Source organism: Epinephelus moara, chromosome 1 (genome assembly GCF_006386435.1).
Source record: "Epinephelus moara isolate mb chromosome 1, YSFRI_EMoa_1.0, whole genome shotgun sequence".
NCBI lineage: Eukaryota > Metazoa > Chordata > Actinopteri > Perciformes > Serranidae > Epinephelus > Epinephelus moara.
Window position 1 is genome coordinate 33,360,505 of NC_065506.1, and position 23,975 is coordinate 33,384,479.

General features: G+C 38.3%; 1 protein-coding gene across 4 annotated transcripts in view; it reads left to right on the forward strand.

Annotated features, from left to right (window-relative positions):
- LOC126393385 (protocadherin-9) overlaps window positions 1–22,127 on the forward strand; it is a 317,522-nt gene extending 295,395 nt beyond the window's left edge. For 3 of the 4 annotated variants that reach the window (XM_050049530.1, XM_050049547.1, XM_050049540.1), the window contains one exon: window positions 20,064–22,127. In XM_050049530.1, the coding sequence (XP_049905487.1) occupies window positions 20,064–20,434 (371 nt within the window). In that variant the 3' untranslated portion in view covers window positions 20,435–22,127. The remainder of the gene's footprint in view (window positions 1–20,063) is intronic. The other variant, XM_050049554.1, reaches the window with a different exon arrangement.
- Window positions 22,128–23,975: the final 1,848 nt, after the last annotated feature.

The following is a 23,975-nucleotide window of genomic DNA, read 5'->3' on the forward strand; positions in this document are numbered from 1 at the left end:
AGCATGTGCATTATTTTCACAATACCACTGTATCACCCAAATGCGACCAAGGTAGCAAAGCTACAGTGAAATTGCAATATGTAGCAGCTCATGCAGAGAATCTGCAGGAATATGCAGAAACATGTCTGGAAGAGAACATTACAACAAAAATCAAAAAATGCTTTGGATTCCGGTGCATACAAATGTAGCGAGCAGTCCATGGTGACTTGTTTAGTTTCTGCAGCGCAGTTCAGACACCCTGCCTCACTTCCCCCATAGTTGGCTTAGATTTGAGTTGCTTGGTCACAGAGCATTGTACAGTCTAATAGCTGTAGGCACAAGTTTGGATGCTGAGGCAAAGAGAGAAGATGTTCTGTGCTGTAGTTTCATCTCACCACAGAGGGGGTGGAAGGTGTTTTCTACAATAGAGTTTAGTTTAGTCCTCATCATCCCCTTTGCTGGTGCCTCCGGGCCAGGCAGCACTTTTTCACCAGCTTGTTAATCGAGCTTACTTTCTGCACCTTTTATTCTAGCATGCAACCACAAAAAACTTTGTTCTGGTCTCCCCAGATTGATTGAGATATCTTGTGTGTCGCACCAAAGCCCCATAAGAACAATCTAATCTGCCCTTATTTGCACCACCCCTCCATGTTATCAGTGCGGCACATTTTGTTCTTAAAATAAAAATTCAGGCACGTCTACAGCTGCAGACACATTTTCATTGTACTTACTGACACTGTGTGAATTGCTTGTTGCTCTCTCAGAAATTAGAAAAAAAATCCATGACAACTAGTTATGTTAGTAGCCGATACCTGGGATTGGGATTGATCCAAGCATTTTTTTTAATGGATTGGAACGAGCTATGTAAAGCCTGATCCTTTGTTTGTTTGCTCTAGGTACTCCAGCTGTCAAAATCTCCCCATTGAGCTCAATTAAAACACTTGACCATTTCTTAATGCACAGCATTTTGAGTAAGTGTGATATGTCAGCCTGTGTCAGCGCTCCTTTTCAGCAACCTTTGTTCGGCACTCCGCACTTCTAAAGTGCTGCTGTTGGTTAAATTGCATTTGAACTTTAGTATTTACTTTGTTCATGTGGGAGTCCAAATCCTTTTCAACCTTTCAGCTACAGAATGACACTCATCTCTGAGAGATGTTTTACAAAACACTACAGGACATTACACAAAATATGTCTCCTCAAAGAGAAGCTGATGGCAAGTGTATTTGTAAATGCATAGTTACTCGGCATTCATGTAATTTTAATTTAGGTCTCTAAAAGCGTACTATGCAGTGTAGAGAAAACTACAAATATAACAAAAATACATTTGGGTTTTATCTGGCAAAATATGCAGTATTACAGTAAAGGACTTTGACCTGGACTCGGGCCAAAACATTAGATTGTTACCACTCGTATTACAAGCTTTTTCTCTTACAACTGTTCAGCTGATGGCTCTCTCTGCTCCAACTGATAAAAACTCTCCACCGTTCTCATCCACTTCCCCTCACTGCTGTGGTCTAAAAGGCAGGAGTCACCTGCGAACTTCTGGAGGTGGCATGACCCTGAACCGCAAATGAAATTTGCAGTGTACAGAAGAAGATGAGCAGAAAAGGTCAGACTCTTTTGGAGCGCCCCTGTGCTGTTACTCTGCAGCATGTCTGACGCTATGCTCTGCAGATTCTGTGGCCTGTCCACAATATCTGACTCAGGACAACACTAGGCTTTTTCCCAAAGCACTGGAGAGCTCAAAGTGTGAAATTCATGCTTTATTTACTTGCATCTTTATTGACAATATTATAGAAGTTTAAAATCTAACATAAAATAAGAAACGCTTTTTAAAATTGTTGACTTACACTGTACATCTCAGCGCTACTAAAGCAACAACACTATATATGAATAAATGTTACTAGTCCACATAGAGGGAACATCAAGTTAGCTTTTAAATAAGGTTAGAAAAGAAATATATTGACTCTTAAAACAACTGTTTAATTTTTAATGTTACTTTACTAAAATTCACTTTTGATAGAATATTCCACTTATAGTGGATGTGAAGTGAAACCCTAGAGTGGTGCAGTGGAGTTTTGAGGGAAATACTGAGTGAGGAAAGCAGTGGGAGTAAAGGGGGAAAAAAGCTGTGGAAATATGTTTTGGATTACTTGAGGTTTTATAGCCTCTCTCCATCTCAAAAAAAAAAAAAAAAAAATCAGACTGGCTCCTTTCTGTGATACCGTGGCTACCTATTTGACTCTCCAAATTGGTCTCAAGACTGCAATAGAGGTGAAAAAAAAATCAGGAAAGAATTAATTGTGTCTCAGGTGATTCTATTTACCAAACGATCTGCTATAGTTTGATCAAAAGACTAAAAACTGGGGTTGTCAATGGGTAGCCTGGGCTGTCAGACTACATGCAATTTTAAAGCGCTGTAGGGTGTTGAGGCAACGGACCGTGTTACTGTACAATTACCACTTTAGAGTGCTTCTCAAATCATAAATAATGATGCTAATACTGCAACTCATTACTGCAGGGCAAATAATAGAGAAAGAAACAAAACTCCACACAAAGTAGATGATGATAAAGGCACATCCCCAAAAAATGTACTTGAAACTGCTGACGGTGATGTTTCCACAAAGTACTGAGTAATCAGTAGTGTGAATATGTACATTACATTTTTGCTACTTTATAGGGTCTAACATTGGATAAATACAGCATATAGATATTCATACATTAGGACTGTCATGTCCCCTGAAAGTCGAAGATTCAAATCATTAGTTGAACACCTCTCAGTCTTTTTTTTTTTCTTCTCGTCAGTCAGTGTGCAGAGTAATGTCCCCAGGTGGAGATGCAGAGTGAGTGCTTCACGCATCAGCTGCTCACCAGTACAGGCAGCTGCTGACCCAGACCCCTGTGTGATGGCTGCCTGGAGAGAGGCTTTGCCCGGTCAGGCTTCAAGATAACATTACCTTCTATGTTCTGTTCCAAAGTGGTGAATTTACGCAACTTAATACGATACAAGCTCTGGCTTCTGTTTGATATCTAGTGTCTGTGAAAATGCTGTTGTTTAGCATAGTTAGCCAACATGAGCTTGGGGGCTAACTTCTAAGTTTTGCTTAGAAGGGGTGAACATACAGCTTAAACAACTTAACATGATAGAGACTCAGGCTTTTGTTTGATAGTGTTAGGGAAAATGCTGTTGCACATTTCTGATCTGTTGTTAGCTTAGTTAGCCAACATTAGGTCGGAGGGCTAACTTCTAAGTTCTGCTTAGAAGTGGTTAATTCACAGCTTAAAGCAACGTAACATGATACAGACTCTGGCTTCTGTTTGATATCTAGTGTTTGCGAAAAACGCTGTTGCACATTTCCGATCTGTTATTAGCATAGTTAGCCAACATTAGCTCAGAGGGCTAACTTGACCTGCTCACTATATTATGTGAATGTCACCCCAAACATCCTGCCAAACCCTTTTTAAACTGTTATAGATCTGACTGGCACACTGTAAGTTAGACACTTTGCTTTTTGTACGGCTTCACACAAATGCATCACATCATTGGAAATCTAAGATTCTTGTGATTAGATTGATTCAGACCACTTCCAGATACAACCACAACAGCAGGTTCGATGAACACTTCTGTCACACAGAAAAAGAACCAAACGTTACATTAAACTCTCAAACTCTATGGAAAAAAACAAAAAAAACAAAAGTTAAATATTCGTACTGAACAGCCAAAGCCGATTCGACTGATATAATTCTGAGTCAGGTGGAGCCCTAAAATGCATGTTTACCTATGCAGTATGTGGTACGTTCATTTCCCAGTACACAAGTATTAAAAAAAAATATATATTATTTTAATATTTATTATTTGACAAATGAAAAGAAATGCTAATCACATTCTTGAGCATCATTTCATCCACCAAGATCAGTAGTGCACTTATTCCCTTATGCTGTAAACAGCACTTTTAACAGAAAAAAAAAATGAACAGGTCCAATCGAGACTACCTTGGGTTGAATATTTGAATTACAAATTGATCTGAGAATAGTTTTGAGTGAGGTCTAAGCCAATAATATTTATCAGTGATCATGGAAATTATGTAAATGATGCCAATTTTTTGACAGGCTTTGAGTTTCTGGTCTTCTTTTTCTGTTACTGTTCCTCACCTTCACTTTGCTGTACCTCTCTTCCATCTCGCTCACTCTTCTTTTCTATCTATCTGACCACCCTTCGCTTCCATTCTCCAGCTTTGTCTTCTTTTCTATTTCGACTGCCTCCTGCCCTTCATCTCCTCTCATGAGAAGCTGCTGCCTGGCCTCAAAGGGAGCACTAGAAAGGATCCATCAGCCAGACTAGTATTCTCTCGAGGATGCATCCAGCGTGTTGCTCTGTTCTGCTCTGCTCGCTATCATATCTATCCAACCCTAGATAGCCTTTACTGTAGATCACAGGACCTGTTTTCAAATTTGCTGCAAGGCTGTATGAAGCTGTAATTCTATACCTTGTTGGACACCAACGACTGTACCAATCACACGCTTCCCAAAGCCATTACAATATATTTGCTGTTGGTGAGACAGATCTTTATGGATACAGTATGTTTATAATACTGTATATCATTATATGGCTTAGCACACACAGTGATTGATTGGTTGTATATGTATTTATGTTTGTAGTGGAGGATGAAAGAGTCACAGAGAAAACCTACAGCAGATTTAAAGCATAGAGAATAAATCTGCCAGATGAATCTTGTGGGTTTTTGAGCAGCAGCTGGAGTCAGCTGTATGGCACTTTAAAGCCTCCATGTTGGACCAAAACAAAGCCTCATTCATCCCCAAATAACAACATCTGGGCATGCTTAACAGCATGGATAAATAAACAAGCCCTATGGACACTAAATCCCCCATACTCAATCACTCTCACTCCCTCTCCACCCGTTCCCCCTTGCCATTCTGAAGGCTGTAGGTTGTCGGAGTGGGACTGGCACATCAGCACCGATAGTGTGCATCCAATTAATTAGCCAAACGTTATCTCATTAGCAATAGCCGGCAGAGTAAAACAAGAATACTCCCTTATAGTTGCAAACAACCTCTGGCCAAAAATGAGGATGATTCTCTCCTCTGTAACCTCAGTGATCTGTTGATGCTGAGTAGGAGGACTGAGACTGAGAGAGGCATGTGAATACTGTTTGGTCAAAGTGTCCATCGTTAAACAGCGATTGCTCATGGCTCACATTTATTCAACAGCTTCTGCAGAATTAAACAGACCAGCCCCCAGCACATCTTAATGACTCCGTATCAGGAGGCAATCTAATGGTTTCTTTCTCTTTAAGTTATCTGTCTTTGTGGACATCTGCAACATTTGCACAGAGCTGTAAGCAAAAGTAAGCACCATCTGACACGGTTCTGAATCCCTTGCATTCCTCAACACCTGTGCCTCAATGTTATTTAAAGCACTCAGGGGCTCTGCACCAAACATCAGCCACCGGCTATTTGCTTGTGTGTGTGTGTGTGTGTGTGTGTGTGTGTGTGTGTGTGTGTGTGTGTGTGTGTGTGTGTGTGTGTGCACACGCAGGGAGAACTTGACTTCTTGAGCATAGTAACCATGAGCAACGAGCTATGCACAGACAAAGTAGCACTAAACAATGTGGAAGCCATTTCGTGTGAATGGAGGGAACTTGATGTTACATATATGTGACTTATCATGCTGCTTTATCTCTGTAGAAAAGTCGTGACTTTGCAAAATAAGCTGACTATGCATGCTGATGCTGTTGAACTGAGGCTTGTCGATTCTTTGTCAGTGGACATCAATACAAATAAGGTTCTGTGTCCCATCTTCACTTTGAAAGAATTTAAATGAAAGAGATTTTTTTATTTTGGCAGTAATCACTTTTGTTGTTTTTGTTTTTTCCCGTCCGTCACGACATACAGTGCTGGACATATCATGGCAGTTTGAGAAAATGAGAGGAAATAGCTTACTCAAGATCAGTATTCCACAGATATTGCCTTTGCATGGATTTGCATATAACTGCAAAATGCACTTTTCAGGTATATCACAGACTGCTCTACCATACACTTGAATTCATCTATCAATCCATCCATCCATCCATCCATCCATCCATCCATCCATCCATCTACAAGGTTCTCTGCGCATCTTCAGGAAACATACAGCTGAGTCAGGTGCCACGTTAGTGCTTATAGTTACAATTTAAAATTCACATAAAAGCTACGGTACAGTAGAGATACTGATAATAATTATATATATTTATACATACGTGTGTGTGTGTGTGTGTGTGTGTGTATGAAGAATTGGTAGAATTCTACCTATATATTGATAGAATAACGTATTTATTTCAGTCAGCTCTGAATAATGTATAATCATACTTTGTATAATTCATATGTTCGCTTATTTAAAAATAAAAGATAGCAGGACAGGTTGATGAAGATATATATGTTATGTTAATATTTCTTTTTTGTTTTTTAAGGCAAAGACAATTGGTATTATATATCATACATTGGACTGGTTTATACTTGTAAGTCATGGATAATTGGTAATTTATATCATACACTAAGACAGGTTTTTGTAAGATAGATATTTGGTAATTAATATTATATACATGGGTTATTTTTGTATGACAAAATTAAAAGGTAATAACAACGGTATATTTTGGCACATTTCACACATTTAAGTTTATACTTCCTCCCACTCCTTTTCAAATGCATATCAAACTAACTATACGCTGACAATTGCGTTCCATTATGCTTTTCATTGTTTGTAAATACTAATTTATTTCTGTCTGTCTGCTTGTGTGTATGTTCATGTCTTTGTTTTTTTTAACAAAAAACAAATAAATATTAATATCAATATCAATATAGACATATATACCCTGATATCCGTATATATCCTGATTATAGTGACCAAATTATCATGGTTATCAGTGTTATCACAGTATTGTTAAAATGTGCTAAAATTGTCTAAAAAGCACTGACAGATACACTGAAAATAAGTTTTATACCGAAACCAAAAATTAAATAAGCAGCACTATATGCATTTTGTTTGCATTGACATTCAAATAATGGTGCCATACCATGGTTCACATGGCCAAAGATGAGGAGCCCCATTAGTCTGAAAAATGTCCCATTGAACTAAAAACCCATTTCTCCAACGGCCCCTCATCCCAACCGTTTCTCCAAAAATACACACTCCCTGCAGTTACTTTTAGTTTCCCAGTGGTGTTCAATCCCAGATGTTCATACTATCCCTTTGCAGCTTTTCTCAGCAGCATTTAAGCCACCAAGCCCTGGTGTTTTTACCTTTTACCGACCCCTGGCAGCGTTTCCCAACAGTGCTTAAACCAACAAACCTTGGTGTTACTTAGTGACCCTCCCCTGCTTTTCCAGCAACTTTTGTACCACCAAAGGCAAGCCAAAATGATCGTTTTCCTAACCGTAACTGAGTGGTTTTTGTGCCTAAACCTAACCACACATTCACCACAGCACTGTTGATAAATATAATGTATCCGTGGTTTACAGAAACGTACAATGCAAACTTTTTTTCTTTACCGATTTGGTTGTATAACTGCAGGGTTTATTTTCGAAGAGAAACGACCTCAGAGCAAATAGCACTTGTTTTTTTGGAAAACAGGCTGGCGGGGAACTGAACTTTTGGTCCTGTGGGACATTACTCAGACTAACAAGGCTTTGGAATTAGTCCCCCAAATAATAACATAGCTAATACCAAATGCAAACATATGAAAACCAGATCAAATGTGCATTAATATTGAAGATTATATGTCTTTGAAGTGTCTGTGTCAGTGTAGATGAGGACACAAGACTAGTAGCATCACTGGGTTTGCCTGCTGCACGCCTACTCTGTAAATAAGGGAATAGCAAAACAAACCCACGTTGCATGCTGCTCCAGCCTGCAGCTAAATTTAGTTGATGCTGGACAGTATTTACCATGAGTTTTTCAATGAGCGATGACCAAACATGGTGTTGCTGATAATAAAAAATTGATACAGCAAAACTAACTGAGAATTTTACCACAGTTTATCGTGTAAATGATAACTGTTTCATCCTTAGTCAAGAAAGAGTTCAATTTCAAAATTTCCCTGGGTAGACAGACTCCATTTCAGATTTACGAGCTTGTTTGTTGAGCTGCAGCACAATGGAGTACGTACCCAGCGGCCCCTTATCTGCAGTTGTAGTGTCATGGTGTGCTGGTGCTTATCATCTGTCCACAGCTCTTCAAGGTTTCAGCAGGAGTAGCAGGATGTCACTTGACACCCTCTGGGCTTCTCCAAGTCATACCGTTTTCAGCAGTGACAGATTCTTGATTACACTATTAGCATGTATGTACAGCTCCGTTACTGTGCGTGAAACGGTGACTGATTACAATATGTAATAAAAATACCAAATTCAGTGTCAGTGACAATTTGCTCAATCATCAACCTATTCACAATGGTAATACATGACATGAGATGTCACTCTGATTACAGAGTGGGAGGTCAGAATGCAATGAGGCAAACAAGCGTATTTTTGGACACAATATAACCAGAAGCTAGGTGCTAATGAGCATTAATGGTCAATTTGTCAAGTTAAGTCAGATGAAATCACAGAGGTATATTCATAGTGAAGAATATCACAAAGAGCTGTGGATGAAAGTAAGCATTTGTCTGTGTGTGTATGTATGTATTGATTTCAGTAATGTGAAAACACTGGACAGTAGGTCAGGCCGCAAGAGAATTAAGTCAATGGCAAACAGCAAAAAAAGTAAGCAAAGAGAAGACAATGGCTAATAAGGTGGAAGTTTAGGAAGGTTACAGAGTGTGCTTAATAAACGGGCACTGAATCTGGACTCATTCTTTAACAATGTCAGAAAGTCTGTCCCAGAGGGAGGAGGGCTGAGGGGAGAAGGTTCAACCCCTTACAGTGTCCTTTCAATTAAATGGACCAACATATTCCTGCATACTATTAAGAGTAGAGCTCCATCTACATGCATCAACAATTTAATTTCACTCTATTATCAGAATAGTCTTTAAAATCTGTCTCGCATCCAAAGACATACTGTTTCACATAAATACAAAACACAACATTCAACCAAACAACAAACCATACTACAAACACTACAAATCACATAAGACATAGCAAAAGGTGGATGCACTTTAAACAATGTAAATGCTTCCCATCATTTTTAGCATCGGATTCAGGCACACAGAACCCAAACTCTTATTTTAGTAGTTTGACAGACTGAAAAACAAAGTAGTTCCTCAACCTGTTCAGTTGAGCCTGTGGGACACTAAATTTTCTTCATGGTGGCAAAAACTGATATTCCTCAAATAAAATGTGAGAGTGGTCTGCTGTAATATTACCAGCTGGAGACAACATCGTTTTATTACCCGCAGTTTGAAAACTTGATTCAAGCATTTGACCCCAAATCTACTAGTCTAGCCAGTCCAATGTTCGCTGAATAGAAAAAACTGCGACAATGAACTGATTCCATACCGCTTAACACTTTGTATTATAGATTTAAGACAAAACATGTTCTGTTTATTTGCTCTAAATGACCTTAGCCTCTTGAGAAGTAAATGCATTGCTGAATCTTGCTGCAGATATATAATTTATACGTACACCCCAGGATAAAGCAGTGTCCACATAGATGCCTATATATTTGTAGGGCAAGATTTGCTCAGTCATTGTGTTATGGACAATAAAAAGGTGGAGGATATGAGTTCACCGAAAGACCAGAAAGATTTGTGTCTTCTTTGGATTAATAATAATTGATTTCCTCTCACTCCAATCCATTAATCTGTCAGCACTGATGAATACTAGAATCATCCTCTGTGTCTGAGACAGACAACAGTGTAGTATCATATGAAAACTTCAAAATTAATGTATTTGGAAGTGTGAGTGTCGACCCTGGGGTGCTCCTGAGTTACTATCAATAGAAGTAGAATATGGTTGATCAATTTGGTAACACTTTACTTGAAGGTATCTACATAAGAGTGACATGACACTGTCATAACTATGACATGACACGGTCATGAACCTGTCATGAACATTATGTACATGTCATGAACATTTATGTTGTATGTTGTCATTAAGTGTCATTTGGTTTTAGTAATGACAAGTTGACATTGTTTGGGTTGTCTTGATTATGACAACATCAAAGTGACATTACCAGAAGTTGTCTTTGTCATGACAAGTTGACATTGTTTGGGTTATCTTTATTATGACAACTTGACATTAATTAAAGTGACATTACCAGAAGTTGTCTTTGTCATCACAAGTTGACATTAAATTTGTTTGGGATGTCCTTATAATGACAACTTCACATTAACCAGGATGACATTACCAGAAGATGTCTTTATTTTAATGTCAAGTTGTCATAATAAGGACATCCCACACAAATTTAATGTCAAGTTATCATGACAAAGACAGCTTCTGGTAATGTCACTTTGATTAATGTCAAGTTGTCATAATCAAGACAACTGTCAAGTTGTCATAATCAAGACAACCCAAACAATGTCAACTTGTCATTACAAAAAACGAATGACAATTAATGACAACAGTCATAAACGTTTATGACATGTACATAATGTTCATGACAATTTCATGACAGTGTCATGTCATAGTTATGACAGTGTCATGTCACCCTTATGTAGAAACCTTCAAGTAAAGTGTTACCATTGATTTTAACTATGTGGACTCTGTAAGACAATGAATAGTGCCACTGAATCTGGTGAAGACTAACCTCTAGTCTCAACGGTGTCAATAAGAGCTCTGGTTGAATTAAATGTTGAAAATCTAAGAAGACAACCTTAGCTGTAGCCTTCGCTAAATGTTAAAACATTCGGTGTATCAATGATTACGTTTACATGCGTAAAATTATTTAGATTTTTGCCCTTTTTCCAAACACGAAGACAATATTCCTTTTAAGATGTTAACATAGCTAATGAAACTGAATATACCACTTATATTCCTGTTTACATGCAGCTGTGCATACTTATCACATCAAAATGTGGAAAAGTGAAACTGCTGGAGTCACTAGTGCCATTTTGCTTCTTTGCATCTCAATAGGATTTTTTCAAAGCTTTCCACTGGTGGTGGACTTAGCTGACTGTGAGAACACAACCTCCCCTTTTCATTCCTTCAACCACCCTCTTGAAAAGGTCAGAGTTGTGTTATTTGTGCATATCCAAAAACCTGTTAATATCCAAGTCTATAACAACGTTTAAAAGTAGTTGTCTTTCTACATCCGACCAAAAATGTTTTGTTGGCCTTTCTTTTGGGTGTCCATCTCTACCTCCGCCTTGCAAAGCACTGGTTTGTGTATAGTACATCCAGGATGACTCACAGAGCTGACTTTAAACAGGGAAGAAGGTGTGTGTTGCAAACTGTGGTAGAAACCCTGAATGAGCTGTATACATGTGCAAAGAATGCTCCTGAAACCAAAATAAAACAGGCGTATCCCACATGTCTTACTTGAAAAAAGCTACATTGGGAAAAAGGCCTAACCCAGAATATCCAAATGGAATATGCTATTTACATGTATCAAATTCAGAATATCATTGATTCTGAATAATAGTTTAATATTAATGTGTATGTAAATGCAGCCAATGTTACAACTGCATCTTCTTTGCTATGATTCTGCTTATATGCAAACTTATATGAATTCCCTTTGCCAGTTAGAGACATAGTGGGCTGCTGAATCTCAATTCTTTCCAAGGTTTTCAAAACACTAGGAATTAAGGTTGATAAATCACCGAGTTGTGACATGCTTCCTTTGAAGGACGTATTATTTGTTCAGTCTTCTACATTTTAGGAACTACGAGAGTGTCTACAGTACACTGAAAAAAATAGCTTGCCACACAGGTGCAAGCACAGCTGCATTTTCTTTCCAAAATAAATGCACTGAGGTTATCTGGTCTCTGGCCTTCCTCTAATTTATATGTTTAAAAGTGCTCCTCACCTGCTCAACAGACATAGCAGTTCCATCCGACTGCACAGGTGTAACTGAATTAAGAAGGTTAACAACACAATCTCAATTATTCCCTTTATTAAACTTAGAAAAAATGTTCAGTTCATTTGCAAACACTTTCTCTTGTCTGCTGCTAATCATCCCCATCATATCGTCCAATAACTGTTTGGCATTGTTGCTTTTAAAAGTTGTTTCCAGTTCCATCTTGGTGGCATTCTTTCTTCCAATTCATAGTATGCTCAACATGTTTAACTATATACATCTTGTTGTTTGAATAGTTAGTTATCTCCTTGGTTCTTCAACTGACTCCAGTGATGCTATGCTAATATTTCATGCATGGAGCCATGATGAAACTCCTTCCACTCTTTATAATCAAAGAAGCTTTAAGTTTGTCTATGCCTTTAGATGACCAACTGATTCCTTGTTTCCCTGGTTTACTCATTTTTAATTGAGATTCATAAGTTGGTGCAATATGAACCTGAGTAAACAGTTAGTCGCCTTTTCCTTGACACAGATGTTTTTGAAAATGTAGGGGAAGCATATAGCTAAAAAGAAACAAATGTACCATACGCCTGGCTGCAGTTTGCAAGTGTGCCACACTCTGAAGTTGTGTTTTGGTTTTGTTTGAAATATCCGAGATGCTAAGTCGGAGTTTTGAATAGGCGATTGTGGAATTAGGGTCCTGGAGAGTGATATACCAGAGTACCTTATTATGAAGGGAACAAAAGAATTATCTACTTATCTCTTTTTGTTGGTTGGTAAAGGTGGGGCGATATCATTATCCTGGAGATATTGCTGAAGTGTAAAAGGGTGTAAATGAGAAATTGAAAGAAAAAGATCTGGACCTGGATTTTGACTGCACAAGCACAATGTTTTATTTTGAATACCCTTTAAATGTATTTTACTGGATAAATAATAGTTGGCAGGTTGTATGTTTGGCTATCTATTTTAACTTCTCTGCTCACTTGCTAGCTATCTTCAAAGATTTCATACTGACTGAGGTTGGTTCTTGTGTGGTCAGCCAATTGTAGCAAGTGGTTTATTGGTTATTGTAACACTAAATGTGCCAGATTGACCTCAAATAATTTGCAATGCTATCAGGCAATTTATTTTCCTCTTGAACTCAAATTGTGGATTCATATCTTAAAGTACCTAATCTCCACAATCTTCCCTGCTACCCCATTGCACATGCAAAAGTACCCTCTGAGGTACAAGTATCCCTGGTTGGGAGTCATTATATACATAATTCTGCTTTATTTGTAAAGTTTTTTTTCCAAACCTATCAGCTCCATGTCTCAAGTGGTCTTTCAATCAGGTTTTGTCTCTGCATTGTCTCAAACAGCAGGTATGCACAGATTAGAAGAGAAAATGGCTGATTCAAATTATCCTCTGCTGCCCACTTGGGCTACTGATTGTACCAATCTACATGCAAATGGTCATGTTTATTACACCAGGGGAATAGCAAAGCATAAAGTGCCCTTGATTAATGACTCGCTCTGCTTTTGGCACCAAAAAAAAAAGAAAAGAAATATGGCCATCATCGTCACCTAATATTGCTGTATTCAATACACAAACTGCTAATACTACATAGAGATATTCTGCAATTCACAAATCAGCCAAGGGTTTCTTTTCTCCATTTCTATTATTTTTCAAGCAGCCCGTGATTAAAAAGTTGGAAGAAATGACATCAGTGCCATCGCCATTATCATGCTTTCATTATAACCATTTGCCTAACAATACAAAAACAGCAAAAAGGCACATAAATGGCAGGTCTGCAAATCGTTCCTCTGCTCAACTAAGCACACCATCTACATGTGCACAGTGCCTTCCCTTTCTTCCATCTCTCTTCCATAACAGCTCCCCAGATGTCTACTCACTCGTCTACAATCTCATTTGAGGAATTCATCTTTCTGTCTCCCGGGTACCGTGTATTATTGCTCTCTGTGGTTCTTCTTGCAACTATGATAATGTGTGTCTTGGTTAGACTCCTCACATGCCAATTATGGGTGCCTGTTATTGTGATGGACTCCACATTCATGCAGAAGAGTGAGTGACTCTCTCTTCGGGCCCCGGCTTCCTTCACGTCATATATCTGAATGTGCTGTCAAAGGCAGAGCCCAGTGTTGAGGCAGCACGGCTTTGTGGAATATGATGACATGTTCTTATTAAACTAGAATAACATCAATTCATATTGTCCTACACATGAATGACCCACAAAGACCCTGTCATAAAAACACAGGGAAAATCTGCCTACAGGTAGAATACCTTTTTTGTCTTGTTTTTTTTCCCCTATTCATTATTGTATTTACATTTGGATCAGAAGACATGTAGAAGCATGGGAACAGGCAAGAACTCCTCTCCTCATGAAAACACTTTTAATTGCTGACACATATTGAGTTGCATGATCTTTTTGGCCTGGAGATTTAATATGCATGGGCCGGCCACAATATAAAACTGCACAATGTAATGAAATCCAATACAGCAGCCCGACAATTAATATCCAGTTTTTGGGCTTAGATCTTTTGTTGAGACTGCATCAGACGAGTGTTGACTCAATTAAAAGATTCGGGACAGTTTATAGTTTGCCAGAACAGTCAACAAATCATTGGATTTGTTTACAGTAAGAAAAATCTAGACCGTCAAGCTATAGACTTCAAAATCACTCTGCAAATCAATTTAGAACTGACAGAGCTAGCCATATAGCTTTTTGTTTGTTTAGGAAATACATTTTGATTAATACCATTGAATAAAACTTTAACTTTGCTATTTAATACTTTACTAATTTACTAATACAATTAGTAAATACAATACTTAACTTAATACCATTGTGTTGTTGATGATGAGGGGAAGTGTGGTTGTTGTTTTTATATTTTATAAGCTGCTGGACAGTTGAATTTTCCTTTGGGGATTAATAAAGTTCTTTCCATTCTATTCTATTCTAAATTGTTAATTATATTGATGGTCTTTTCGTGGAGTTTGGTAAAACATTAAAAACTGCACATTAACTGTTGTTGTAGACCCGCTGTAAAAGTGGTTGATTAGATTTGTCCAACTGTCAGTGACAATGTTTTCCAGCTTTAACCACAGAAGTAAATAACATACAGTATTTGGCTTAAGTATAAGGCTTCAAATCTTCATTAACCATTTTTCTGACCATGAGAGTGCAGGCTGAACGCATGCTGCACAAACTGAAACCCCATGAGGCAAATTTGTGTGGGCTCTATGAATAAAAATTGATTCTGGGAGTCAACCATAAAGATCGGCAAACCAAACAATTAGGGTTAGGGTTGATGCAGTAGAGGCTGCAAAGTTGGTTATTGATTCTCTGTGGGATCGGAACCAACAGGCCTTTCACATTACAGCAGGGTTTTTTTCATTCAGTGTCAAAGATATAATTTAATGGAGCATAAAGAAGTATTTTACTGTGGTAAAGATGGTCTTTTCATAAAACTGGGCTGTCTATGCAGCAGGAAGACACAAATACTTTTAAAATTGTTGCCAGAAAAAACAGATAGAAAGGGCTGTGACATTCACTTTGGCTCAAGAGGTAGAAAGCCTACAACTACCAAAATGCACTGCGCCACACAGGACCAATAAGCGTTTGTGCTGGTGTGATGTAATGCACGCTTGTCCGTTTTTCTAAAGAAAACAATATGGCGGCCAGCTGCTAACAAACAATCTCTAATCACAGGTAAACAGTACACTAAAATATATTTCTGAAAACATCTGAGGTGAGAAATAGTAACTGAATCTTGGTGCATAATTTATCAGCACTGCTTAATTTAATCATTTGATCTCAGTTTTTCAGCCTCTGTTTTTACAGTACGGCACCCACCTCTTCCCATAGGGCTGTAACAGCCAAACAGTGACATGTTTTGAGCTGAGAGATGAGCAAGAAGATCCTGGTGCTGATAAGATTGGGGGAAGTTCATTTACACACGCTACCCACATTGTTATTTTTCAAAGCTGGTTGAAAATCAGCAAAGTATGCCTTTATGTGACATTAACATGTCTCATTTGTTTTCTTCGTTTCATTATTTCAATTTAAATCATTTTGTAAAATAATGTATAAATGTATACCAATTAAATTCCTAAAGTATTATACATAAAGATTCAATATAACCCGACATTAAGATTTACTTTGTGCTCCTGAAAAAAAACTAACTCTTAGTGGGGGGGGGGGAACTCTCAGATTGTCTCTGTAAGTTTAAACTAACGAGGAGAAAAACAGGTCCAGGCAAGAGTTTGAGAAAAAAAGAAAGCCTTTTGAAATACTACAGAACTTACCCACCAGCCAATTAGCTTTTTGTGAAGCAAGGGGACAAATTAGGACAAATAGTTATCATTTTCTCTTTTAGGACAAAAACAGATGAATTCATTACCCTTTGAAGCTTGATTTACAAAAACAGACACTTGGTTGCTTCTTTAAAAAAACAGAATAAAAACTCAAAGGAGAAGAACTCTTCAAATAGAAGAGCTGCATTATATTTCATGCATTATGCATGATTTTCTATGAAATGAGATTTAAACAAATGCCACCTGAAACACTGACTTGTTTGATTTTTTTTATGTCTGAACGGTGATGCATGTTCATCAGACAAGTAGCCAGATGGTAGCAATGAGTTAGAGAGGAACGTCCCGCTGATGATTTGTTGTGATGCAAATTGACCTTCAACATTTTTTTTATTTTTTTTTGTCTTTCTCTGGTTTTGGGGAGGGGTGTTAGGATCATTTCTACCGTGAAATCATTTCTACTGTAGAGTGTAACATCCATCATTTATACTGAAGTAATAGTGAGCTGTTGTGGCCTGCAGACTCTGGGACAGCCTTCCTTTTGACACTGCGTTGGTCAAAATAATAGATTTCCAAACAGCGTCTGAAAATCTATTCATACTGACGGGGCTTTCTGTGTGTGTGTGTGTGTGTGTGTTTTCCTAAACTTACAGCAACTATATGCAAGTAATAGTGTCAAATAACCTTTTAGCTTATGTAAAAGTTTGAGATCAAGTAACAGAAAAGGAGAAAGATACAAAGAAAGTTGGATTCTTTGGGTAGCCTAATTACCGACTGAATATCAGCCAACATCACTGCAGTCTAGTATCATCTCTTATTAGGCTTTACATCAGTCTATTTACAGTGTATTATGTAGGCACTGTAAATGTCTCCGTGGATTCAAATGACAGTGCTCAAAGAGAACTCATTCATCCTTTCATCCTCCTCAAGATCTATAGCCCCCCACGCTCTCCAGCTCCCGAAAGCACGGCTCATTCATTTTTCAGACTCTTGGTTGGTCGGCTGATTCCAGCTCTCTGAACTCAAATGACCTGAACCTCATGTGTCGGCTGGAGTGCGTCAATGAGCACAGGATACCAGCTGATGCCAGTTCAGATGTTTTGCTTTGCTCTTTATTGAAATTAAGACACTAAAAGGGGTTTGAAAAGTTGCCAAATTGAGAGACAACAGTGAGTAGCTCAATTTTGAGCTGGCTGTGGTACTTTGATCTCAACCCTGTCTCCTAGAAATTATATTTATATACTACTACTATATTACATTTCAAAGGAAACATAATTGCTGCTTTAATTATGTTCACCAGCAAAGGTTTCTATTCAGTGAAGTGCTACAATTTTGTATCAAAGAAACGAGTGAATGTCGGGCATATTAAAACACATTTGACACTAGAGACTGAGGTTTGTCTAGTGAGTCCTACATGTAGTTACATTTAGGCATAACACTTAAGTCACAGTTAAGGAATTATTGTAGTCTGGCTATACACTCACTGGCCACTTAACTGGGTACACATTTTAGGGTATACCTTTTATATTTAATTTTATATATTATAAATACTCTTTAAAGATTCTGGTCCACGTTGACATGATAGCATCACGCAAGTCCTGAAGATGTTGCCTGCTGCACATTGATCTCCCAGTCCCCAAAATCCAAAAGGTGTGCTAGTGGATTGAGATCTGGTGACTGTGGAGGCCATTGGAGTTCACTGAGCTTGTCGTCATTTTGGTGGAACCAGCTTCAGATGCTTTGTGACATGGCAGTTATCCTGCTGGAAGTAGCCATTAGATGATAAGTACTGTGGCCATTAAGGTATGCACATGGTCAGTAACAATCCTCAGGTAGCCTGAAGTATTTTAATGATATTTAATTGGTATTATGTGGCTTAATATGTGCCAAAAATACTCCCCCCACACCATTACAACACCACCAGCCTGAACCATGGACAAATTGAGATTTGTCAAACCAGGTGACTTGTTAAAAATCTTCTACTGTCCAGTTTTGTTTAGTCCATGCTGACTGCAGCCTTGGTTTCCTGTTCTTAGCTGGCAGGAACCCGCTCTGGTCTTCTGCTGCCGTAGCCCATCTACCTCAAGCTTCAACGTGTTGTGCATTCACAAGTGTGCCTCTGCATTCTCGCAAAGCGTAGCTATTTGAGTTACTGTTGCCTTCCTGTCAGCTTTAACTGGTCCGGCTATTCTCCTTTGACCTCTCTCATTAACAGGCGCCCACAGAGCTGCCGCTCACACTATGTTGTTTTTCACGCCATTCTCTGTAAACTCTAGAGACTGTTGGCCACGAAAATCCCAGGAGCTCAGCAGTTTCTAAGATACTCAAACCAGCCTTCTGGCCCCAACAGTCATTCAACTGTCAAAGTCACATTTCTTCTCCATTCTGATGTTTGCCTTAAACAGCTGAACCTCTTGACCTTGTTTGCATGCTCTCATGCATTGAGCTGCTGCCACATTATTAGCACATGAGGTATTTGCATTAACGAGCAGGTGTATCTAATGAAGTGGTTAACACAATGCATGCATGTCCTGTCTTAAGGTTCAAGTCAGCGGCAAATGTTTTAACCAAGACAACAATCTTTCCCCAACCTTACACAAGTGTTTTGAGTGCAGAAACATAACATTAATAATTGATATTGGTAGATTTTGTACTTCAAGAGCAGCAATTGTAGGAAAAACAAATAAAATGCAATTGTTCAAAATACTATTTAAGATTTGGTTAAAACATCAAGCTAATTCATACTGTATCTGATGTGTTTTCATTGTATTACTGTTAAGTGTCTAAGCAAGTTTTCAGAACATGTTTGGCTTTTGTTTGAGTTATTTCTGCAGAGTTCTACATTAAAAAAAAAAAACAATGTACTCTACAGGTGCATTACATGAAAAGTGTTTGGTAGACTGGGATATTTCTTTCATGAAATTGAAGAATTGAATATGTTTTGAATTGTGCCACAAACACCTAAAGCGGACTATAAGTTTCGGTCCTTAGACTGTAACATACAGATTCCAAAAGCATTTTTTCTTCTCAATACAGATTCTGATATCTGGACCTGCTTATTGGCTAATAATGAGTACCGATCTGATACCATGGTATTGCCTTAAAAAATAAAGAAAAATGAAAGCTGTACACTACTAGCCCTGTTTGGATGTTGGCGTTGTTGTATGGCATGGCTCAGGTTAAAACACTTATAAAACATGAAGACATACATACAGCACAGAGGATGAATGCTGTACATGCTGCCTTTTCATTGGTGGGACTTTTCAGTGTAAAATATTGCCAAACTGCTGACAGTTTGCTGATGGCTAATGTCATACTATTTACCGAGAATCAACTCATCTTCACTGCTCTGCAACAGCAGTTGCTGTGTAGGCTACTGTTTTAGAGCAGCGTAGAAGATTTAATTTTTGGAAAAAACTTGTTTTACCCAGTTGTGAAGCTACTTTAAAGTTTACTAATAGATAACGTGGTGTCAGATCAGGGCATACATTTGCATACTCGAGGGATGCTCACTTGGTAAAGCACCCCTCGGGTTCAATAGCAACCTACAGCTCTTTGCTGCATGTCGTCCCCCTTCTCTTTCCCCCTTTCACACTAACAACTGCCCTATCAATTAAAGGCAAAAAAATCCTAAAAACATCTAAAAAGGAGAAAAAAAAAAAGATTTGCCTACTCGCCAATACCCAATCCAGCATTTTTAAGCAGTACCAGAGGGACGTCCGATACTTGTATCCATGTCACAACAACTCTACAGGTAATGGGACATAATTATGGCTGATTTCAATACATTTTAAAATGTTTTTTTGTCTGTCTTTCTCTTCTCCTTTAGATGGCCCCCTGGGACCTCGTGGTCTAGTGGAAGCTACAGAGATGTGCACACAGGAATGCCTAGTCCTGGGACATTCAGACAACTGCTGGATGCCCCCGACGTTAGGAACATACCAGCAGCCCAAATCACCAGTGTCTAGCTTTGGGTCTCAGAGGGAGTGGGGTCCCAAGGAAAAACTTCTCAATGGACATACTCTGACCAGAACCTGGAAAAATGAGAGTGGGCGGTCAGAGCATTTTGGTGACAGGAAGCAGTTTGGGAGCGGAGAGGGACACTTCACCAGCAGTGGCATGGCTGATATTCCACTGGTGAGCCTGAAGTCCTGCCAGCCAGCCTCCTGCCCAGACAGCCCAAAGGACCAGCAGCTATAAGACGGACTTTGCTTCTGTGCTGTGAGACGTCCACCTGAGCTCCCCTCCTCTTTTATCGTTTTCTTTCTAGTTTCATCTCTTCCCACTTAAGTTGATGCTTCTGCAGTGTGATAGCCACATGTACTATGTACTATAGTGCTTATGCTGTGTTCTCTACAATTCAGCTTTACTATGGCTCTAGAGGAACCCTCTTTTTTTTTTCTTTTCTTTTTTTTTAATGAACCTCCATGGATTTCTTCAACGTAACATTTTCTGTCCACTTCATGTGTGATTTGGACAAGTGGAGAAAGGACGCGTAAAATGGAGAAAACAAATTACAAGAAGAAAAAAAAAAAAAAAAAAAAAACTACCATGGCTGACCAGTATATACAAATATTCGTGGTGTGGTTGTTATTGAGTTGTTCAGGACTATATTAATCAACACAATCAAAGAAAATGGAATTACATTTCAGAAAGTGTTGTTCTAATAACACTGTTAGTGGACACTTGTTTATTCTGTTATCGTCTGTGTGTTTGTAAATAAGACTTATTAACCACTATCATGTACCCGTAATAACCACAGTGAATAGGACAGTTTTTGGCTGTTGTCGTCATAATGGCTTGTCATCGGGATTTGGGATTTCAGCTGGACACAGATCTATAATGTGGCATAATGTACAACGAGAAAACATTAACCTAATTATTTAAAAACCCTATGGTTGATTTTGAAACTAATTTCCATCCCGTAATATTCTCAATGTTGCCCATATTTCATAATAATTTTCTTCAAGTATGGAAAAAAACCCACCGGCAAACCTTTTTTTAAAAAAGAAAAAAAAACTTTGTATGAAGGATGTCAGTGCTCAATATGTGCATTATAAAAATGAAAAGCTCTGAAAGCACTCCTCTATAAACTGATTTTGAAAGTGTTCAGTACAATTAAATAGCAATATATTTGTAAATGGCTAAATGTTTTATCTAATGTTGATCTTATTACTGTATAGATTTTATTCAAATTGTGATTTAACTGAGTGCAATCCCTCAGTAGTACCTGCAATTATTTGACATATGTATATATATTATTTCCACACGGCCTATTATTTTCCATACATAAGAAAACACAGGTTAAGATAACACTTTTAATCACCGTGCCTTCATGATGTTTCTTCAAACACTGAATTGTGCTTATTTAAATGATGAGAACATGTTGGCTACGAAGACTACCCTGTCTGATAATCAAATGCCTTATGCATTGAATGTTTGCCAAATTTAGAGACATAATCACACAGATATTAAAGTACAAAATTGAGTTGTTGGTACTGAAGAAAAACACAAAGGCATGTGTAGACACTGGGTCAAAGATCATCTGTCATTCCACTGTCTGAAAAAGTTTGTTTTATTCCACAGCATGGAAGGCAAATTACACAATGGAATAGCATGCTAAAAGATATAGCTTTTAAAAATTACCTTGTTCATTTTTGTGTCATTTTATTTTGTTGGAATAGAGTTGATTTGTGCATTAAGGAGACATTCAGTTTGTAAAGCACTTTCATATTTATGTCACAATATAAAGAAGTTAAGTGGGATGGAGTGATTTGCTTATCGCAGTATGTTTGTCAGTTGTGAGGGTGTTTGACATCACAGATACTGAAACAGTTAATCCTTGTTACTACTCTACAGGTATACAGCTACTGCAATAAATGTTTTAATTATGTGTATGCTTAATTTGTGTGCAGGATGATCACATCAGGAATTCTGTGTCTGTTTTGTGGAGACGTTTGCGCACGCACACAAACCAATTTTCCAAAACATTTGGTTCAAAATCTTATCATAAAAGTAGTAATTTATTTCTAGAGCACAGCAAACTAAAGAGGTACCTCTAAGTTTTCCTAATTCTTGGAGTAATTTTCCTCGCTTTAAAACAGCCAGATTGTTCTACTTACAAGATAGTCATTGAAGTAGACCCATATCCTTCACCATTACATGACCACTGCATTTACTGCTTACATATTTTGTCTCAAAAATAAGGATAAGGCTATTTTATTTGATCAAAAAGGGACAATGTGTTTTAAAAACATCTTTAACAAGAGTGTGTCAGCCTCAGGCTAATACTCCAGTTTACATAGTGTCCTTATTTGAAGTTTAAAGCTCCCTTTAAACATTACGTCCAGGGCTGCTGTGGCATAAAAATCCTCTAGTACACTAACAGTGCAAAACCCTGAAAGAGGCAATTCTGGGAAGGTGAAATCCTGGGGTTGCCATGATAAAGCAGCGTTGAGCCATTCAAAGAAAGCTCTCGATCTACTGGTGTGTCTTGTTTCAAAGCTTAATCATAGGTTATAAGCTTTGATAACTTGCTGAAATAATACAATTTTAAATACAGGGTGAAGAGGTCACAGATGTGGACAATGAAGGTGAACTTCTACTCTTCTCCAAACTGGTTGAGGAGACAATTTAGGTATGAATGCCCAGTGGAGGCACAGCAGGCTGACTGAGGGGAGGCTGCGAGACCCAGGGTATCCTGAGGGAAAGTCTCAATATGACTGTTACACTGTAGGTAACAGTAGAGGAGCTTCACTTGAAAAGGTGGTCACACCAACATTCTCTTCCTCAAAGAAGCTATTCACTGCTGGAGGGATGGTCTTTTCATGGAACTGGGCTGTCCAGGCAGTAGAAAGACGCAAGTACTTTTGAAATTGGTGCTACATGAGCGAAAATAGAGGGAAAAGTGTTGCGGGCATTTCCCTTTGCTCAAGAGGTAGAAAACCTAATCCTACCAGACTGCACTGCACCATACAGGCCCAATAAATGCTCCCGCTGGTGGGTGATGTAATGTGAGCTTGGCAGTTTTAATACAGGAAACAATATGAAGCTGGCTGGTTACAAACGATCTGGAATTACAGCTAAATAGTACACTAAAATATGTTTCTGAAAACATTTAAGGTGAGAAATAGGCAATGCAGTAGCAGAATGTTGTACTTATTTGATCAGCGCTGCCAAGTTTACCATTTGATCTAATTTTCTTTCAGACTCCACTTTTATAATACTTGAAACAGTGTGAACAGGAAGTAGGCGCCACAGATTCTTGTATTACAGCCTGACAGTGCACTAAAATATGTTTCTGAAGACCTTTTAGGCAAGAAATATGCAATACAGTGACAGAATCTTGGTTTGTATTTGATCAGCACTGCTTAGGTTTACAGTTCTGAGTTTGGTTTAAGTTTCAGAGAGAAAGAGAAGGGCAGCTTTCTCTCTCAATCCACTTCTACACAGGGTAGCAGTCATACGAAAATGCAAAAGCACAATCTGTAGTTCAAACAACTAAAAACAAAACAGGCATAGAGCCAATGAAAAATCCACTGGGAAAGTGAGCTGAGAGATGAGCAGGAAGATGGGTGCTGGTAAGATGGGGGGACGTTTACTACGACCACCATTTGCACATACTACAATATATTGTTACGATACACAGCTGGTTGAAAATCGGCAAAGTATCCCCTTAAAGCCATTAACTGTCTGAAATCACTCTGTCGTTTACTCATTCACATGGTAGTTCACTCTATAG